General features: G+C 43.7%; 1 protein-coding gene and 1 long non-coding RNA gene across 3 annotated transcripts in view; both read left to right on the top strand.

The window, feature by feature from the left end:
* LOC137096131 (uncharacterized) overlaps positions 1–18,217 on the top strand; it is a 105,499-nt gene extending 87,282 nt beyond the window's left edge. The window contains exon 3 of the long non-coding RNA XR_010909316.1: positions 18,141–18,217. This is a non-coding gene — a long non-coding RNA (uncharacterized lncRNA). The remainder of the gene's footprint in view (positions 1–18,140) is intronic.
* GAS1 (growth arrest specific 1) lies at positions 1,761–20,883 on the top strand. 2 transcript variants are annotated; one of them, XR_010909315.1, is made up of 2 exons: positions 1,761–4,079; positions 20,858–20,883. XR_010909315.1 is itself a non-coding variant. In XM_060762088.2 (1 exon), the coding sequence occupies exon 1, from the start codon at positions 2,646–2,648 to the stop codon at positions 3,612–3,614; it is 969 nt and encodes a 322-aa protein (XP_060618071.2). In that variant the 5' UTR covers positions 1,761–2,645; the 3' UTR covers positions 3,615–7,415. The 2 variants fall into 2 exon arrangements, 1 of the variants encoding a protein (XP_060618071.2); XM_060762088.2 differs by lacking the exon at positions 20,858–20,883 and having other exon boundaries at positions 1,761–7,415.
* The last annotated feature ends 1,208 nt before the right edge of the window (positions 20,884–22,091 follow it).

The following is a 22,091-nucleotide window of genomic DNA, read 5'->3' as shown; positions in this document are numbered from 1 at the left end:
TGCATGAGGGTAGATGCCCTTTCAGGAATTTCATGCCTACTGCTGTTTTGCAGGGAAAGTTAAGAACACTCCCAGAACCCCCCAAGGACCATCCTGTGTGGAGGATGCTGGGAGCTGTAGTCTAGCTCTGATTATTTGGAGCATCATCTTGGGTTAATCCTATGTTTAAGGGGAGAATCAAGATTAAAACTCCACATTTAAGAAGCCATCAAGGAAGAGAGTATTCCCCCCTTTGAAGACTCATTTCTGTCTTAATCAAACTTTCCTTTCTCCTCTTTGGACAAAGAGGACGATTCCCCTTGACTGGAAGTGCAAATGAGTGTGTCCCTGTTGATCCAGATACGTACTTCCCCATCATTGGGTTGCTGTGAGTTTTCCAGGCTGTATGGCCATGTTGCAGAAACATTCAATCCTGACGTTTTGCCTGCATCTATGTCAGGCATCTACAGAGGTTGTGAGGTCTGTTGGAAGCCAAGGACCCTTCCACACAGCCCTATATCCCAGAATATCAAGGCAGAAAATCCCACATTATCTGAATGTGGACAGGGAGCCCTTCCACACAGCCCTATATCCCAGAATATCAAGGCAGAAAATCCCATGTATCTGCTTTGAAGTGGGTTATCGGAGTCCACAATCAGATAATGTGGGGTTTTCTGGCTTGATATTCTGGGATATAGGGCTGTGTGGAAGGATCCTAGGACAAGTGGGGTTGATATATCTGTGGAAAGTCCAGGGTGGGAGAAAGAACTCTTGTCTGCTTGAGGCAAGTGTGAATGTTGCAATTGGCCATCCTTGATTAGCATTGAATGGCCTTGCAGCTTCAAAGCCTGGCTGCTTCTTGCCTAGGGAATCCTGTTAGGAGGTGTTAGCTGGCCATGATTGTTTTCTGTCTGGAATTATCCTGTTTTCTGAGAGCCCTTCCACACAACCATATAACTCAGAAAATCAAGGCAGAAAATCCCATTGAATTGGATTATCTGAGTCCGCACTGCCATCTATTCCAGTTCAAAACAGATAATGTGGGATTTTATTTAGCTGTGTGGAAGGAACTTGAATGTTGTTCTTTATTCACATCCTCTGAGGATGCCTGCCATAGATGAAGGCGAAACGTCAGGAGAGAATGCTTCTGCAACATGGCCATACAGCCCGGGAAAGTCACAGCAACCCAGCGATTCCGGCCATGAAAGCCTTCCACCACACATTTCCCACCATTGTTTGTCTTAAGGTTCCTCCAGAGGGGAGCAGTCCTTCCAATCCTACAGTTGTGCCTTAAAAAGAATGAAAACACCCAGAATACACGGAAGAGGCACGAAGAGAGAAAGAGAGAGGAAGCAAAGCCCCGCTTCTCCAAAGTTGCAAACTTTCCCTCCTTTCTTGCCTTCTTTTTCCAGGGGCATTTCGAGGTGGAGATGGAGCCTCCTTAAGGGGAGGCGGGGCTCCCCGGGGGCTGCTGTCAATCACCTTAAGCCTCTCTTTTCAAGGGCTGAATGCGAGCTGCCCGCGAGGCTCCCCCCTCCCTCCTCCCCTTTTATTATTTCTCTCTCTCTCTCTCTCTCTCTCCAGCAGCTCGTAAAAAAGAGAGGGAGGGAATTTCAACAGCAGCCTCGGCATGGCCAACCAATCAGAAGTCGACGGAGAAAGGAGGGAGGGAATTTCAACAGCAGCCTCGAGCCGGCCAACCAATCAGAAGTCAGAGAAGCCAGGGAAAAGGGGGCCGGGCGACGAAGGGGAGGGGGAGAGGAGAAGAGGAGAAAGAGCCAGCGGAGTGAAGAGAAAGAGAGAGAGGAGAGAGAGGGAGGGGGCGAGTCCGAAAAAGAGAGGAAGAGGCGGTTTAGGGGGAGGAAAAAGCGTCCCTAATTTTTTTTGTTTTGTTTGTTTGCTTTGCCATGCATGCATAATGAGGTCTGATGCGAGCACGCTGCTGCTGCTGGTCGGAGGGCACTTTTGTATTTAAAGCCCGGTCTGGAGGCAGAGCAGCGCTTCAGAGAGACGGGGACTCGGAAGGAGAGAGAAAGAAAGGAAGGAGGCGAAGGAGAACCTTGGAGGCAAGCAGCGCCCCAGAAAGAGTCGGAAGGAGACAGAGAGAAAGAAAGCTGAACTGCGAGAAGCTGAGGGAAGAAAAGGCAGTCCCTCTCGGAGCTCGGCTGCTTTTCCTTCCTTTCCGAGGGAGAGAGAGAAAGGAGGCTTTGGAGAGGGAAGAAAGAAGGACTCTCTGGCTTGCCCTTAACCCTCCGAAGGCGGAAAGGAGCTTCCGAGGAGAGAGAGAGAGAAGGGGAAGCTGCTTTCCTGGCGGGATGCTCCTGCTGCTCCTGCTTTGGGAAGGAGGGAAGGGAAGGGAGCAAGCGTCGGCGGCATGAGCTCACGAGGCAGCGCTTCATCTCCGCCTGGCTTCCTCTGAGAGAGAAAGGAGACACGAGAGAGGGAGAGGAGACGAGCTGCTCGCTTGGCTTCCTCTGAGAAAGAAAGGAGAGGAGCTGCTCCTCCTTTGGGAAGAAGGGAAGGCAGCGAGTGGCGGCGGCGGGATGAGCTCAGGAGGGCGTGCTTCTCTGCCTGGCTCCCTCTGAGAGAGAGAGAGAGTGGGGGGAGGCTTCGATGAGGGAGACCCCCATGCGGCTTCCTCCTCTTCCTTTCCCTTCCGCAGCAGAATGGTGGCCCGAGGCAGGCGGCTGCTGCTGCCCTTGTTCCCGCTCCTCCTCCCGCTGCTCCTGCTGGGCTGCGTGGCCTCCTCGCAAGGCCGGCGCCTGATCTGCTGGCAGGCCATGCTCCAGTGCCAGGAGGAGCCGGACTGCAGCTACGCCTTCAGCCAGTACGCCGAGGCCTGCGCGCCCGTCCTCATGGCCGCCGGAGGAGGAGGAGGCGGTGGCGGGATGGGAGGAGAGGCGGCTTCCTCCAATAACAACAACAATCACAGGCGTCGCTGCCCGAGCCACTGCATCTCGGCGCTGATCCAGCTCAACCACACGCGGCGCGGGCCAGCGCTGGAGGACTGCGACTGCGACCAGGACGAGAACTGCCGGGCCACCAAGCGCGCCATCGAGCCCTGCTTGCCCCGCATGGGCGGGCACGGCAACGGCGGGGGGAGCGACAGTGGCGGGAACGGGGGCGGCGGCGGGACGATGGGCTGCACGGAGGCGCGGCGGCGCTGCGACTGGGACGGGCGCTGCAGCCTGGCGCTGGGCCGCTACATGGCGCACTGCGGGAAGCTCTTCAACGGGCTGCGCTGCACGGAGGAGTGCCGCGCCGTCATCCAGGACATGCTGGCCGTGCCCAAGGCGCTACTGCTCAACGACTGCGTCTGCGACGGGCTCGAGCGGCCCATCTGCGAGTCCATCAAGGAGAACATGGCCCGGCTCTGCTTCAGCGTCGGCCACGGGAGCAGCGGCGCCTCCTCCGACGGCGGGGCCGGCGCCCTCGACGAAGACTACTACGACGAGTACGAGGAGGACCTGGCCGCCCACTCGCCGCCGCGGAGCGAGGACGGGGAAGGCGCGCTGGCCCCGCCGCCCAGGAAGCACGAGGAGGACCCCGGCCACGGAGCGGGAAGGGCTTTAGGACCGCCTTGGACGCTGCTGCTCGCCCTGCCCGCCTGGGCTTGGCTCCTGCTCGCCTCCTAGCCGCTTCGGAAGGGACTCGGCGGGGGAGCCCTCTCTCCCAGGCAAGGGACAGCTTGGGCCCTCCAGGTGGCTTAGCGGCTGAGGGGGGAAAGGAAGGAAGGGCCTGGTAGGAATGGTGGGAGTTGGAGTCCAAACCACCTGGAGGGCCCAAGTTGACCCATGCCTTCCCCCTCCACTCCCTGCTTAAAAGCCTCCCTTTAGGACCCGGATGCTGATGGGAGAAGCCACACTTGACTGCCTTTCTTCTTTGGCCTGCGTTTGTTGTGGGAGCTTCTTGCTCTGCTTGACCTGTTGACTGTTGTAGAGGAGGCATAGGCCAACTTCAGCCCTCTCTCCAGGTCAGGCATGGGCAAAATTCAGCCCTCCAGCTGTTTTGGACTTCAACCCCCAGAATCCCTAACAACCTATTCTGGGAGTTGAAGTCCAAAACATCTGGAGTACTGAAGTTACCCATGCCTGCTCCATGTGTTTTGGACTTCAAATCCTGGCAGCTGGTGTTGAAGTCCAAAACACCAGCTTCCCCCAGCCTAAGGCATGAGCCAACTTCAGCCTTCTCTTAAAATGTTTTGGATTTCAACACTGGCTGCTAGGAATGGTGGGAGTTGAAGTCCAAAACATCTGAAGAGAAGGCTGAAGTTTGCACATGCCTGAAGTAGAGGAAGCCCCATATATGGCCCTCTCTTAGGGCCCTTCAACACAGCCCAATATCACAGAATATCAAAGCAAAAAATCCCACATTATATGAGTATGGATTAAAATAACCCAGTTGAAAGCAGATATTGTGGGATTTTCTGCCTTGATATTCTGGGATATAGAGCTGCGTGGAAGTGTCCTTATTTACCTCATTCCTTATTGAGATGCCTTCTTTATAAAATAGGTGCCATTTTCCTCCCTGTGCCCAATTCTTAAAGCAACGTGCCTTACCTGAGTTTGCCTCATCCCCTATTGTCTTAACTTGGAGTGGGCTCTCCTCAGGGGTCCACTTTAGGGATTCCCTGGACTTGCCCCACTATTTCAGAAGAGCTGAGCTGAGTCAGCCCCTTTCTTGCTGTGTGGACAAGCCTTTCCCTGCACAAATGTCTTATTCCCCTTTCACTATGCCTTATTTAGGGCACTGACTGTCTTAAAATGAATGGGAATGGTGCTCTTGTGTTTAAAGTCGCCACATTGCAGAAGGAAATGCCTGGAATTGGTTTACTGAGTGCTTCAATTCTCAACAGGTCTATTTGGGAATAAGACCCACACTTGACCTACTACTGCCTCATTACACAAGAGCACAAATCCACTTTAAATCCGGTTTCTGCCTCCTGAAGAATTCTGGGGTTTGTTGTGAAGCTGAGCAGTTTAAAGGCTCCTCCCTAAACTACAAATCCCAGGAAGCGGAAACTAGATTTAAAGTGGATCCGTGCACTAGTGTAATGAGGTCTCAAATAAGCATGTTTGAGATTGGGGCCTTAGGTTTGCCTTATTTGTACTATTTTTGTAAGAAGCTGAAAATGTTCACCCATGTGGTGCTTATTATGTGTGTGCAGCTAGTGGCAGGTACCTAAAGTGTACAAATAGCAACAAGAGTTGTGCGGTATGATATATGCAGGCATTCTCTTTGGACCTACATGAAGCTAATGTATGAAATGTCTCCCTTGGCATGCACTATGCAAAATTGTTGCCACTCTACTCATTAGCAGTAAGCAGATGAGTTTAAAAGAAGACTATAAGGTTTGGGTTTGTTTTGGGATTATTATTTTTTTGCCACATGGCCAAGCCACCTTGAACTTCATCAAGGAAAACATAGCAAATGTGGTAATGGTGGGTCTGATATTTTTGTTTCCCTTCACATTATTGGCATGTTGAAGATAAAAGAAAGATAAAAGTGCCTCAGAAACAAACTGCTGCCTTACAAAGCTGGTCAGCAACTAGAAACTAAGGCCTTTCTACTCCTCACCAGTTTAGGTTAAGGCTCATAGCATTCAAGGTGATGCATGAAAGAAAATTCTCATTTGGATCTCACTAAGAGAATTCTAAGGGAGAGGTTTTAGTGTGTTTTCTTAACTTTTCTCAGACCTGAATACTTCTGTGTGGTAGAATGAAACATTAAAATTACATGTAATTTTTCACCGGTTGTGTTTGCACATGCTTTTATTTTACTGGCATGGTGCAAAGGGCTGAGGAAGCTTTAGTTAAGCTGTAGCTTTCTAAGTAAAGGTAAAGATTTCCCCTGATATTAAGCCTAGTTGTGTCCAACTCTGGGGTGTGATGCTCATCTCCATTTCTGAGCTGAAGAGCAGGTTGTTTATAGACACCTCCTAGGTCATGTGGCTGGCATGACTGCATAGAGCGCTGTTACCTTCCCACCGAAGCAGTACCTATTAATCTACTCACATGTGCATGTTTTCAAATTGCCAGGTTGGCAGAAGCTGGGGCTAACAGCAGGAGCTCCCCCTGCTCCCCCAATTTGAGCCGCCAACCTTTCAGTCAGCAAGTTTAGCAGTTTAACCTGCTGCACCACCAGGGTAGCTTTCTAGCTTGTATATAAAGTAGCAAAATGTATATATGTCCTACAAGTGCCTCTGCTGATCTACATCTAGTGAAAAGTCTATGGCCCTCCAGATGTTGACCTCCAGCCCTCATCAGCCCCAATCAGCATGGCCAGCCATTGGAGTGGTGGAAGCTATAGTCCTTAATATATGAGAGATCTGTAGGTTCCATAGGGCCTAATTCACACCATTTTCATGTCTTCTCCCCTCCTTCCTCCAAGAAGGATGGCTCACCCCACTGCTGTTTAATGTCCAAAGTGGCCCTTGCAATAGCCAGAATTGCAATGCTAAAAAGCTCACCAGCAAATCTCTTTTGCCTCAACTTGGGAGGAAAAAATTGCTGATCTGTTGACTGTTAAAGTCAAGCAATGCATACAGGGAGAGCAGAGGATCATCCAATATAGGCAATAAACACAAAGTAACAAAAAAGGCAGAAAGAGAGAGGAAAATGGAGACGTTAAGTGAGGAAGAACTCTGGTTATTGTAACTGTATCCCACTTTTCCTCTCCAAAAAAGAGACTTCTATCTCTGCCTCATGGGGCCCTCATTTCTGGTTGGCTGACACTGTCGTCCCAATGATTTTCCTGGCAAAGCGGAGGGAGCTGAGGGACTCCCCAAAGTCCTCTTCCGAGGGGGAGATGTTCACACACACAACACACACAAGCATCTGTTTTGAACAATGCAACCTTTGTCTTAAAAGAGCTGTGCACTGCCATCTTCAAAATACACTTTTGAAACTCAGTATGTAAAAAAAAATACCATGAAAAACTATATTGCCTCTTATTCTTATCAGGGGACTGACCTCTGGTACATCGTATATAAAATGTATTTAAAACTGGGATTTGTTACCAGTTGTTCTTCCTTGTATATAGGATTTTATAAAATTGTATACTTTGGGAATAATTTATTTTTTAAGAAACTACAGATTGAAATGCACTCAAATTGCAAGAGGAAATAAATACACCTGCTATTCTTTTGTTACAAAGGTACAGACCTCATTTGGATATTGTAAAGGGATAAAAGCAACAGAAATTCCCATGGGGAAAAAGACTATGCTAGATCATATGTACAGTGTATTTTACAGATCCGAAGTTAACTTCCACGTTGTTGAGAGACTTTATGAACTTTGTAGAACTGTATGAAATGTCTCTCTGAGCTGCCTTAAACATTGTATTTTTATAGAAAGTGTGAAAAGATCCTATGGTTTTATGTATCTATTGCTTGTGTATTTTTATGTGTAAATTAGTAAAGAGAGATTTTAAAAGAATTGTGTATGTTTTCTGGCCTTTTTTTTTTTTTTAGAACTCCACAGCTAGAGAAAATAGGGGCAGTAAAACTAGAATGCAAATAATGTGAGATATATATTCATTCATTCATTCATTCATTCATGTATGTCCGGAGTGACTTGAGAAACCAAGTCGCTTCTGGTGTGAGAGAATTGGCCGTCTGCAAGGGCATTGCCCAGGGGATGCCCAGATGTTTAGATGTTTTACCAGCCTCCCACAAGGATGATAAAACATCAGAAAACATCCAGGTGTTCCCTGGGCAACGCCCTTGCAGGCGGCCAATTCTCTCATACCAGAAGGCAACTTGCAGTTTCTCAAGTCGCTGCTGACATGAAAAAAAAAATCCTTGTTGGAGGCTTCTCTCATGTTACAGCATGGGGAGCTGGAGCTGACAGGGAGCTCATCCATGCTCTCCCAGGATTCGAACCTCTGACCTGTTGGTCTTCAGTCCTGCTGGCACAAGGGCTTTTGCACCACAAGGGGGTCCAATAATGAGATATGATTGCGTTCAGAAGTTTTACCCTGAAATAAACCCATGTAATTCAATGACACTGCTTTGGGTGTAAGCAACTGGAAGATTTGCCAACTTTGCTGTCTTGAACAGCTGTTGGCAACTGTTCACCTCAAGTTAGAGATTAATTACCTTGAAGAAATAAATGCCGCTTTGAAAACAGTCTTGCTCAATGAGTGGCAGGTTTTTAGACTTAACACTTGTTGACATGGCAACAAGGAAGGTTTCAAAACTGGAGAACAATTCCAGGGATGCTCCTTGTTCTTTCTCCAGAGGTTGGAAGCTGTTCCTTTGGAAGTAACTCATTGTTATTGAAATAATTTCCCTAGAAAGTCTAGTGTCTATCTGCATACTCAAGAAATCTCATTTTCTGAGCATTGCAATATAGCAGCCGGTTTGGAACGGTGTACAAATCTGTCCCTTCCACGTGGAAGAAGGCAGAGATAAACAACCAAACAACAGAGACAAACCCTTGTCTGATCCTGGCCTTAGTGATTGTTTTGCAGTCCACTGAAGGCTGGTTTTCTGCCAGAGCTACTGATCTACACTCAAACGCCCTTAGATAAATAATTACGCTCTTAAGCTGTCTCGAGTGCTGATACACTTGACCTTGTAAATAGAAATGTTTGCAGTAGGAATAAACTCCAGCATTTGAAAATCTTTTAAACATTAACACAAAAGAGAGAGCTCGGTCCTCCAGGGGATTGAGTTTGAACTGTGCCAAGCTAGGCACTTGCCTTTTTTAAAAAAGTTTATTTATCTTGCATCCCTGCTGTTTATTTAAAACTTTTTTTTCCAGGGCTGTGATTGGAAGACAAGTTCAGGAGATTAAAAGCCACAACAAATAAACTTGAGACTGGGGTGAGGTGGGGGATTGTCATGTTTTCTTAGACCCCCTTTTTTCTTCTTTTAGAACAAGGTAAAATTGGGGCTGCTAGTTGTTGAAAAACGCTTGATGTGTTTTAAAACTCGATCAAAGGAGCCTTTGCTAGATTTTTGTACATATTAATGTATTAAACTATATATATTTAAAATAAAATGCCAACCTAAGTTAATCAAACCTAGAAATACACAACGATAATCTGGTTGCCTGATTGACTGATGAATGGGAAAACCAATTGTGAAAACAAAAAAGGAATTTTTTTAAAAAAAAACTTTAGGTATCAAAGAAGAAATAGTTGAGAGAAACTTTGAAAAAGTATTCTTTCCTAACTAAGTGCTAAGTCTCTAGTTCAATTGCTCAGGGTCAACCTAAGTCTGAAATGACTTGTAAGCACCCGACAACAATCCTATCTCATCAGTTAACTTTTTAAACAGAGGGCCAAGACACAGTCCCTCAAACGGTTGGAGGGCCGGATTATAATTTGGAAAAAATGAATTAATTCCTATGCACACTACACATATCTTATTTGTAGTGCAAAAAAACCCACTTAAAAACAATACAATAATTAAAATGAAAAACAATTTAAACAAATACAAACTTATTAGTATTTCACTGGGAAGTGTGGGCCTGCTTTAGCTGATGAGATAGGATTGTTGTTGGGTGCTTACAAGTCATTTCAGACTTAGGTTGACCCTGAGCAAGGGCCGGGTAAATGACCATGGGGGCCATATCCGGCCCTCGGGCCTTAGTTTGAGGACCCCTGCTCTAGTTCTTCAGGGATGAGTAAATGTTTTCTCAAACTATCCATTCAAGGTTATGGTCAAATACTGTATTTTAAAATCTCAAACATCCCATCCCTGATTAGGAGGAGTCCACTACATTTTTTAATAGATAACACTACCAAACATCTGATAATTAATTGCTATAATGAAATTAAGACTCAATTTGAAGGACTCTTAAGAGTCTGAAATTTCCACATTGTGGGGTTGGGATGAGTGGCATGATGAGTAGCATCCCATTAGTGCCTTCTTGGCTGTGAGTAACTTTCTATTACAAGTAAAAAATAGGAAAGTTTAATGGAGGGGAAGAAATACACAATAGCTTGCCCTCTAGTGAAGATCCATAATAGCCCCAACTGAGAAGTCTTTGCAAATCATATATAGAAGATAATTAGCAAAGACTTCTGAGTTGGGACTATTATATAGAGAGCTGGAGCCCTCAGAGATGCAATGGGTTAAACCCTTGTGCTGGCAGGACTGCTGACCAATAGGTCAGCAGTTCAAATCTGGGGAGAGCGGGTTGAGCTCCCTATGTCAGTTCCAGCTCCCCATGTGGCGACATGAGAGAATCCTCCCACAAGGATGGTAAAACATCAAACATCTGGGCGTCCCCTGAGCAACGTCCTTACAGAACGCCTATTCTCTCACACCAGAAGGGACTTGCAGTTTCTCAAGTCGCTCCTGACATGAAAAAATAGAGATAGAGTTTGACCTCTGGTGCAAATTAAACCTCCCTTATACTTGTCCTAATTGTGTGGAGGACCCGAGGTTGTCCAGCTATTGGATTGTCATTCTCATGGTCCCTCAACATTGGTTCTGTAGCCACAGAAGTTCCAGGAAAACCTGGAAGGCCAGAGTTGCATCTACGCTGTAGGTCAGTGATTCTCAACCTGTGGGTCCCCAGGGGTTTTGGCCTTCAACTCTCAGAAATCCTAACAGCTGGTAAACTGGCTGGGATTTCTGGGAGTTGTAGGCCAAAACACCTGGGGACCCACCAATTGAAATCCACTGCTGTAGATTGAATGCAGTTTGATATCATTGCCATGGCTCAATGCTATGGAATCCTGAGAGTTGTAGTTTTACAAGATCTTTCGTCTTCTTTGCCAGAGTGTGCTGATGCCTCACCTACCTACAATTCCTAAGATTTCATAGCATTGAGCCATAGCATTTAAAGTGGGCTCAAACTGCATTAATTATACAGTGTAGATACACTGGGTTCATCACACTGCAGAATTAATGCAGTTTGATACAATTTTCACTGCTGTGCTTCCAGCCTACGGAATTTGTAATTGAGACACCAGGACGCTTCAGCAGAGAAAGCTAAAGACCTTACAAAATTACATATCCCAGTATTCTATAGGATTGAGCTATCCCACTTGATGTGGTGCAAAACTGCTATAACTATGCAGTGTATATGCCCAGATTAAATATCCTAAGTATAGTTGAAGCCCCCCCTCCCCCCAGTTTTGTGATGTAGCCGAAATAGTACAAAAATAAAAGGTGTCACCCCAAATTTCCTAAGCATATCTGAGGGTCCACGGCTCAATGTTATGGAATTGTGGGATCTGTAGTTTCCCAAGATCTTTAACAATATCTGCCGAAGAGTGCTAGCAGCTCATCAAACTACAATTCCTAGGACTCCATAGCAGTGAGCCATGATAGATAGTTAAAGTGGTGTCAAATTGTATTTGTTCGACAGCGTAGATGCACCCAGAGAGGATGTAGCTTATTTTCCGTTCCTTCCAACCCTCCTAATTCTATGACCGACTTGGCATGAGGACCGCTGTTGGTGGCACACAATTCTTGTTGGTCGACATCCTGCAGAGCAGGTGAGGCGTGCCAGGAGCTTGATGTCCTTACAACCAAGGACCCTTGAAGAACAAATGCAACTCTGATATCCTTGAAGTTTACAAGATTTTTGGATTTCTTACAAGACTTGGCCCACCTCTTTCTAAACGAGCTGAGGAGAGAAACATTCCATCCCTCTCCCCCAGTTCAGGCTCTCAATCTCTCACAATCCCATTCTCACACCCCCAACCAATTTCATGTAAAATAATCCGCTGGGTCCCCCCTGCGCCCCTTTTCTTCCCCGTTACCAGGTTTGAATTCTCGGTGACAGTTTATTTGTCTTTGGAGGCACTTCAGTGACAAATGTTTAAGGGAGTGTGGGACAATGGTGGGGAACAAGAAGGCAGTTCATTGAACTGACAGTGACCATACAGTAAATAGAGGGAGATTCAAGCTTCACTGGTCACCCAAGAGCACTGCGAGGCTTTTGTACACAATCACAATAGACATAACATAAGGTCTCTGTTTATTTTCAACAATATACACCAGTGGATGTCGGCAGGGACATAGCTCACCTGAAAAATAATTGCAAAAATCAAGGAAAACTGATTTTATCTAATGAGATGAAGCTCTGATTGCTACAAAACCACACACAATACTAAAAAACAAATGTGCTACACTTCAAAACAACAGCATCACCAAGAAGGTGGTTGAGTAGATAAGTAATTTAAGTTTCAAGTTCTGACCTGCATTGCATCTGACAAAGATATCCCACCTATTCTAGTTATTGCAACCCTTTGACCTAACAACAGCACCCATTGGCTATGTAAATGCAGACAAAGCAGTAACTTTGGATTGCCATTGCCTGTAATTTTCACCTGGAAAAAGGGTGGCTCTTAGTAAAGTGTGAGTATCTTCTTACTAGCATTTCACCATGGATGTGTTTCTCTACAGGTTGTGTTAGAAGAGACCCTTCATCTTGTCAAACCAGTAGTGTTTCTATATAAAAATGAGGCAAAATATATTTTGCTGGTATAGAAACATATCTATAGCAATGAGATATTTGTAAAGTAGGGACTCTTTGGGGAACCTAAATACTCTTGTCTTAGGAAGCAGTAAAAGGACACTCAATACAGAATCTTTTTCTCAAACAATACAAGAGAATGAGGTACAGAAAGAATTTTTCAAGATTTCTTGTTCCAAATCAGAATATATAGTAAGGCTCACCAGGAAGAGAAGAATAAAGGGGTAGACACATTTTAGTTCTGTATGTATGTACAAATCCAAAGCTCTGCACAGGGAGGCCAACGCAGGATAGGAAGTAGGCATTCAACTAAAGAAATGTGTGAATAAAGAATTCTGTATTTTACTTGAATTATTGGTCTGAGCAGACAATGGAAAAGTCTCACATCGACTGTCTGAAAGGCACAAGTGATGCACTATGAACACAAATACTTTTCCGAGGCACCCATTTAATCAATTTCGCAAATAATGGCATGATCTACTACCAAACAGTGAACTGTATACACTATATTTTGGCACAAAGATGGCTATTCTCCCACTCGTAACTTGGGACTCTAAATAAAACGATTTCAAAAACTTTTTTTATTATTAAAGGAGGACAAGAGCCCTCGAGCTGCATTAATCGGGGAGAAGTCGAGTGGCACTTTTGTCATGGAAATCTTAAGCACATAATAGTTCAGGCAAACAATGTGGAGCCACTTCATTCTTTCAGCCATGCTGACACCTCTTAAAGAGGAACTGCAGGGAAGGATGTGGGAAAGATTTGGTTTCTGGAGAGCTTGTTTCAGCTAATATTTTTGGAAGTTTACCTTGTGTAACACCCTTTAGTAAAGGGTGTAAGCGAGGGGCAGAGATTAACCAAGCAGGGGCAGAGTCGGTTTGTGTGAGTGCAAGGGAGACCTTGGGAGAAAACATTTTATTCAGGTTATTTTTTTTCCTTCTTTCTATTTATTTTGAGTCAAAGGCCACACAGAATTTACTGCAAAATTACACAAGTTCATATACCAACCCATATATTTTATAGATCTATATATCCACCAACAATACAGACATTCTGATCTGAAAGTGAATGAAATACCAAGTAATTCCAAATGCACACAATCGCTAAGGCTGCCAAATCAAATTTAGGATAATGCAAAGTTGTAAAACTGCATGGTTTTTTGTATTATATAGAATATAGAGATTTGCGGTCTTGTAATGACTACTGTGTGAGTTATGGTATTCTCGAATAAAAGACAATAAACCATATTTTAAAAATATCTTTTAACACTAGGGATATCTTAACATGCCCATAACAAACCTACTATGAAAATAACAGAGCAGCAACACATAGGAAAATCAGATAAGAAACAGATGCAGGATTCAGTCGGATTTTGTGCTCATTCATGATAAATTTGACATGGTTCAAAACAAGAATAACTTTTGACTAGTTGGTGTTATTTAAATTGTACCTGATGGCAAAGCAAGATGGTATGAGCAACTACATTTTGGATTAACTTCGTAAAGGAAGCTTTTGGAAGTATATGCTGTGAGATTGAAGTAGTCAAAGTATGACTACAGCATGAATAAACTGGTTGTTTACCATCACAGAGAAAGAATAATCAATATTGCAGCACTCGCCTAGAAAATTACACATAACTGTATGAATAGTAGGGATGTGCATTTGACTTCGAGTTAAATGCGGTGCCTTTAAACTTGTCCTGAGCTTCCTGAGCTTCCCTCTAAAGTAACCAGAATTGAAGTTGAACCTAAGATTAAATGCTAAAATGCTGGAGGGAAATAATAATAATCTATTTTAGATGGTGTTGCTGTTTTCAGGTTTGAGGAGAGGAGGGGCTAAGGAGGGAGCTGAGTGATTGACAAGTTCACTTTCTAAACCTAGATCACATTGTGATTGATAAAATTGACAATTCTAGATTCTGGGACTTGCAGTTGGTGAGGCACTAACACTCTTTGGAAGAGAAGACTAAAGATCTTGTACAACCACAACTCCCATCAACTAGTCGTTCTCAACCTCTGTGTCTCCAGGTGTTTTAGCCTACAATTCCCAGAAATCTCAGCCAGTTTACCAGCTGTTAGGATTTTTGGAAGTTAAAGGCCAAAACATCTGGGAACCCACAAGCTGAGAACCGCTGCATCAAGTTATGTAAGTGAGAGTGGTGTCGAACTTCTTTAATTCCACAGGGTAAGAGATGTATCTTATGTATCTTTTGTCAAAACAAGAGAAATGGCAGAAAGATAGGTAGAAAAGCACAAGAAGTGTTTGCATGAGGTTTGGTTTTCTTGTTTATGTCTTGTTTAACTGATTTAATTCTTAAGATGCAGTCAGGACAAGAATGAAACCATGAACAGGGATGCTTGAACCAAACTGCCTTTCAACTATTACTTAAATTCAATTGCTAATCCCAGGTAATGTAGGAGTCTACATTAGTTGGAATTAGAAATTGAATTTAAGAAAGAATTGATTTGATGGATTTACCTTGATTTTGTATTGACTTCTGAGTGTCTTCAAGACCACTGTTGACTTAAGGTGACTCCATGAATTAGGGTTTTCCTAAGTAAGGAATACACAGAGGTGGTTTTGCCTATTACTCCTTCTGAAATATGGCCTGCAGCACTTGTTATTCACTGGCCACCTTGCTTAGCTTCCAAGATCTTTCAGGACCTGGTGTCTTTAGTGTGTTTAAGCTGTTAATTAATTGATTCAATGAGTCCATTTGGGACAACTAGACATTGTTTAGTACACTAGAAGGGACATTGTTGAAGTTATATTCTTAAGGCATTATTATGCTTGTTTGATTTTGTTATCCCTTCACATGAAATCCAAGATTTTTTGCAACTTTCTGAAGACCTTCAGATTTGATAGATATCAAGAAATATTTCTGAAATAACTCAAGAGAGTTAGGCTTTAAGTGCCTTGACAGGAAATTCTCCCTCTGTACTGTGGGAATTCCCCATAAACAAGTACATTTATCCCATCAACATTTTGTAAGTTACTTACTTAAAGCCAACTCTATTATATTGTTCTCATTTTGAGAATAATGGGCCATGAGGAACTACAGGAATCCCCCTGTGGAGGCGAGAAAGGCAGGATATAAATAAAGCAAATAAATAAATCTAAAACATTATTTGCTTGCTTCTGCAAAAAATAATAATAAATAAAATAAATCCATTCTATCTCTACACAGCTGAGACTTAGTGTCATTGAAGTTTCCAGAAGAGCCAACTACACCTGCAAATTTCTTCCAGTACTGCCAAGATTTTTTTTTAAAAAAAACCCTTCTTGGCAATTTCCTCTTTTTATGAAGTCCAATTTTAAAGGTGTGTAGAACAGAAAATTGCTGTATCCATTCGTGTGAGATTTGGCAGAATTACTCCTTTCCTTAGGGATTACAAGTCTGGAAACCTCATCCAGTTCCAACAAAGAAAAAAACAAAAAACAAAGAACAATTGCTTTTATCCAAAAGAGGCATGAAATTTCAGACCCCCAAATCTCATCTTTGATACTGTGTCAAAGTGGATTGATTCTGAATTACAGTAGAGTCTGGCTTATCCAACATAAACGGGCTGGCAGAACGCTGGATAAGCAAAAATATTGAATAATAAGGAGGGATTAAGGAAAAGCCTATTAAACATCAAATTACATTATGATTTTACAAATTAAGCACCAAATCAGGCTCGTAGCCAGGATTTCGATTCGGGGGGGGGGGGGGGGGGGACGGACTGAGTTTTTTTCAGGGGGGGTTGGGGGGGCTGAGTTTCAGGGGGGGTGAGTCTGAGTGAAAGAGGGTCTACTCTAGCAAACCTTTTGTATCATTACCCCAATACCCCCATGCATATGGGATATATTGAGTATGGTGATCAGATCATGATATGAATAAACATAACAGTTTAAATAATGCACCAGTAAGGCCTTTTCGCGAACCACCATGAGAAATTCGGGGGGGGGGGGGGTGAAGCCCCTCAACCCCCCCCCCCCCCCCGGCTACATGCCTGCACCAAATTATCATGTTTTTCAACAAATCGAAAGAAAAAGCAGTTCAATACATGGTAACGTTATGTAGTAATTACTGTATTTACAAATTTAGGACCAAAACATCACAGTGTTTTGAAACCGCAGTGGATTCGGGTGGGAGGCAGACTGCGTTGGATAATACAGAATGTTGAATGAGTGAAGGTTGGATAAGCGAGACTACTGTAGTCTGGGCAGAACCGAACCATTTTACGAAGTGTTGAATTCATGTCCAAATCAACTCTTGTGGTTCATGAACATCCTGCATTTAGAAAATCTGTGTTCTAGTATGGTATTAGTCCTACAATTATTAGGGAAGTAGTTTAGTCCTATTATTCCTTATTACAGAATAAGTAAAGATTTCCCCCTGGCATTAAGTCCAGTCGTGTCTGACTCTAGGTGTTGGTGCTCATCTCCATTTCTAAGCTGAAGAGCCAGCATTGTCTGTAGACATCTCCAGGGTCATGTGGCCGGCATGACTGCATGGAGCGCCATTACCTTCCCGCCGGAGCAGTATCTATTGATCTACTCACATTTGCATGTTTCTGAACAGCTAGGTTGGCAGAAGCTGGGGCTCATAGCAGAAGCTCATGCCACTCTCCAGATTTAAACCTGCGACCTTTCGGTCAACAAGCTCAGCAGCTCAGCAGTTTAACCCACTGCACCACCGAGGGCTCCTTATGGAATACTGGGAAATTAATTGGGGAATAATTATAGGATTAACACTGTGTAGTGATTAGGAGCCACACATTTCCCACATGAAGGAAGGCTCTAGCTTTGATCAAATCACGTGAAAGCAGGAATTGTGATTTTATTTCTTATGTTTTTATGTATTTCTAAAGTGTCCTGAGAATACAGGTTATACAGAATAGCAAGAGTCTTTCTGAGTTTTCATTCTTTCTTTTAATTGGAAGAAATTCTGAAGTTTAGAAAACTCATCAATATGCCATCTTATCTATTGCATGTCCCATGGAACTTCACAATGCGGAAACACAGAGATGGTTTGTAATTTTTCTGGAGCTGAAAGAGCGTGACTTTCCCAACATCACCTATGGATTTCTGTGGCTGAACAGAATTTTAAACCCTGGTCTTTCAGAGTCATATTCCAAAACTCAAACCAAGACAACACACTGGTTCAGCTTTCAGGTGTGAGCAGTTAACTGAATGTGATAGATACTGGAAGGTAGCAAGAGGCAGGATTCTGGACTCCTCTTTCGAAATATGCTATCTAATTCTTTATAGGAGGGACAGGGATAATACACACACACACACCCCCCCCCCCCCACAGATTAAGTTTACATCACAGCAAAAAATTACAACATATGATCCTTTGCTGTTATTTTAGATTCCCTGGTATTTATTTATTAAATGGAAGGCTCCTGCATCAGTTCACTCAGTTACCCATTTACTGAAACCTAACAATTAACTATAATTTTCTGTCATAACAAAATTGGGGCAATTTTTTAGAATTTAATATCTCATTTATCAATATATTATTGCACTTAGGATTCCCCTTAGGGCAGTGGTTCTCAACCTGTGAGTCCCCAGGTGTTTTGGCCTACAACTCCCAGAAATCCCAGCCAGTTTACCAGCTGTTCAGATTGCTTGGAATTGAAGGCCAAAATACCTGGGGACCCACAGGTTGAGAATTGCTGCCTTAGGGTAATAAGGAAATACATTACAAGCAAGTTTTCTTTTTGTTTGTTACAGAAATATACATTAAAGAAGAAAATCCTGACTGCATAAAGGGAAGAAAGGAGGAATTTGGAACTTCATTTTGGTTAGTATCTTGGGCCACTCCTATCATTGGACAGTGTGAGGCAATGGCCTAGGGCAGAGTTTCTCTAACTATGCTCCTCTAGATGTTTTGAACTTCAGCTTCCACAATTCCTTATAGCTGGTAAACAGGCTGGATTTCTGGGAGCTGAAGTCCAAAGCACCTGAAGGAGCAGAGTTTAAGAAATACTGGCTTATAGCAACATATATTGCTTTTGGGGTTGGGGAACATAGCTGTGACAAGGAACTTGCACTGCAATCTCTAAGCTATCTTGTTGCTTCTGGCTCCAATGCAGGATGCTTTGTAGTACAATCAAGTTCTATATGTGGAATGAAAGAATGCCATGTTCTCATCTTTAGTAAACTGCCATGGATGTGGGTCTGCCATAGATACAGTGTGGTCATAGGGGAGAACTCAATGCTAAGACATTGTTCTGCTAGTGTTTAGTGTGCATTTGGCTCCTGGAGAATAAGACATAGCGAATTCCAGTAAATGTTCATGGGCTGATTGGGTTCAAGAGTGAAGACTCAAGTGATTGAGTTGACCATCAATTATAGTGTTTGGTCTCCTTAACTCCATCTCCGTAAGGCACTCCAAAACCTGACAGTTGCTTGATTATTAACTGTTGGAGAGTCATGAGATAAAAATATAGGCATTCCAAGCTCAAAGGAAGTCTATATGAAGGATAATAAACTGGAGTGAAATAAACCATTGTGCCCAGCAACCTCTAATTAAGAATAAAGGTTTGCAATAAGACTAGGGGACTCTAAATATTCTAAAATAATGTTTCCCAAACTCTGGTCTTCCAGATGTTTTGGACTTCAGCTCCCACAATCCCTTATCATTGGCCATGGCAGTTGAAGCTTCTGGGAGTTGGAACCCAAAAACTTGGAGGACTAGAATTTGACAACCACTGTCCTAAAGGCACCAGACCCATCTGATCTTGGAAGCCAAGAGTGCCTGGCTCTTCTTAGTACTTGGAGGAAGATTGTCAATTCTTTCTTTCTTTCTTTCTTTCTTTCTTTCTTTCTTTCTTTAGGGCTTTTATATCCTGTCCTTCCTCAACCTCTGCAGAGGGACTCAGGACAGCTAACAAAGTGGTACCCCATGGTGCCCACATCAAAACATAAATATACAATTAACAGCAATGTAATAATAACAACAACATAAATCAGTATAAACAGTATAAAACTGTATAACAATATAAAAACAGACAACAAATAGTCAGTGGTCACCAATTTAAATCATTATCCAAGGGCAGTCAACACATCAGAAGGTCAGCCTATTCTCCAAAGGCCTGATCCCATAGCCAGGACTTTACTTGTTTCCACAAGCTCAAGAGGGATGCAGCAGATCTAATTTCACTCGTGAGGGAGTTCCATAGCCGGGGGGGGGGGGGGGGGCACCACAGAAAAGGCACTGTTCCTTGTCCCTGCCAGACGCGATTGTGACATTGGGGGGACAATGAGCAGGGTCTCCTCAGATGATCTTAGGGCCCTAGGTGGATCGTAGTGGGAGATACGTTCAGACAAGTAAACTGTAGATCTTATTTCTGAGAAAGGAATTAGCTGAACCACCTCTGAGTATTAATTGCCTCGGAAAACTCTATGAAAATCATGGTGTGGCCATAACTTACCTAGGGACTTGAAAGCACACACACACACACATATGATGGGGGGGGGGGGAGGAAAGGAGAAAGAAAGAATGTCTCTCTTAATTTCTTTATATTTGAATGTTAGGTTCTTCTGTATACAATATAGATCTATGAGAAGAGAAAGGAATTAGCAGGCTGTTGAAGGTGAAAAATGCAATACAAAGGGGAACCCTACAAAACAATCCAGAGAGGACTGAATATACTCACCATCGATGCGATGTGGCAGAATGTAGTGGTGAGAGAGAATGAAAATGGCATCCCAGAAAAATGGAAACCTGGACAGAAACCCTTTATGCTGGAACATTTTATTACAAATTTCACTTGTATCTTATTCAAAAAGAAGACCTTCCACCAGGCCCGTAGCCAGGATTTCATTTCGGGGGGGGCTAAAAAATTTTCAGGGGGGGTTTCGGGGGGGCTGAGTTTCGGGGGGGGGCTGAGTCTGAGTGAAAGAGGGTCTAACCTAGCAAATCTTTTGTATCATTACCCCAATACCCCCATACATATGGGATATATTGAGAATGGTGATCAAATCATGATATTAATAAACATAACAGTTTAAATAATGCACCAGTAAGGGCTTTTCGCGAACCACCATGAGAATTTCGGGGGGGGGCTGAAGCCCCCCGAGCCCCCCCCCCCCCCCTGGCTACATGCCTGCCTTCCACTGACATTAAATGGCACAAAACTAAAGACAGGAAGTTACTTCATGCACCTTATAACGAATGAATGACATTCTTATTAATTCTACATGTAGTCAGTTACTTAATTGACTTTTAAAAACTTTTTTCCAAAAAAAAAAACCCCAAACAATCGTTTCTACTGATTATTGTGATGAGAACAGACTCACCTGGATAAATATTGGGCTATGTCAGTGTAAGAACTCTCATGGATTATGAGCAAGGAGGCATGTATTACTCCCCAACATAATGCATTTTTACCAGCAGCGCAGTGACAGGCATCTAGACCAGGCATGGGCAAACTTTGGCCCTCCAGGTGTTTTGGACTTCAACTTCCAGAATTCTTAACAGCCAGTAGGTTGTTAGGAATTCTGGGAGTTGAAGTCCAAAACACCTGGAGGGCCGAAGTTTGCCCATGCCTGATCTAGACCAATCAATGGCTTGAGTGCAAAGCTTCTCTAACTGCCATCCAGCTACTTTTAGAGGACTGAGAGAATGAACGCTGTTTCTTTTCCAGCTGCACATGGCAGCCAAATGGCACATCTGTGCACCTCCACATATGCATCTAGCCAATGATTGGTGCCCTCTGGCTGTTGCAAATACAGGGAGGAAGAAGCCAGCCTTTGCCTTCACAGATTTTCAGCTGAACTATCATGGTAGAACTTTAGCTTCTTGGCTGTTGCTTCTCCATTACTGTTAACAATTTGGGGACATAGCTATTCATAGGACCATTTCCACTATACAGTCAGTTCACCCATGCTCTTGGAGCTTTTTGCAAGCCTTCAAAACCAACTCTGAAGGGCTGTGAGACACTGTGTGGCCCTTCCACACAGCCATATAATCTAGACTATCAACACAAAAAACCCACATTATCTGCTTTGATCTGGGTTATCTGAGTCCACACTGCCATATATTCCAGTTCAAAGCAGATAATCAGTGGTGTGGAAGGGGCTTTAGACTATGTCTACACTTATCGGAAATCTCTGGTTTAAAAGGCTCCAGAGGGGCTTCAGTGTAGAACTGGGATCCCATTGAACATCCACATGGCCACCCAGGCCAAGGATGCATTGGGGCAACCATTACCACAGCAACTTCACCAACAGCAAGCAGATCTTTCCCAGCGGCTTGTTGGGGCTTCCAGGAAGATCTGGTCTGGCAGAGTAATGGCTGGATGCAGTAAATGTGTTATGTATCATGTGGACTCATCACAACAACTGAGTGGTGAGTCCACATTATTTTGGCAGTGTAGATACAGTCTTAGAACAAACTTGGATAACGTGACAGCTGTAGAGGAAGGAGGAAAGATAAATGGTCTTGTTGCTAGCATAATAGTGGATTTTGGCCACATGTTTCTTCCGATCTGAAAAACAATAAGAACAATTATGAATGTGAATTGCATAAAATGTTTTGAAATTCCATTCCAATTCTATTTTCATTTCTCAATTTTGTCTCTGTTTTCTCCAGAAAACCAACTTGGGGGGGGGGGGGGGGAATGGATTAACCAGCATCTGGAAATAATGGCCAGTAAAATAATATGAATGTGTGTGTGT

This window comes from Anolis sagrei, chromosome 2 (genome assembly GCF_037176765.1).
Source record: "Anolis sagrei isolate rAnoSag1 chromosome 2, rAnoSag1.mat, whole genome shotgun sequence".
Lineage (NCBI taxonomy): Eukaryota > Metazoa > Chordata > Lepidosauria > Squamata > Dactyloidae > Anolis > Anolis sagrei.
This window is presented reverse-complemented; position numbering and strand designations above follow the sequence as displayed.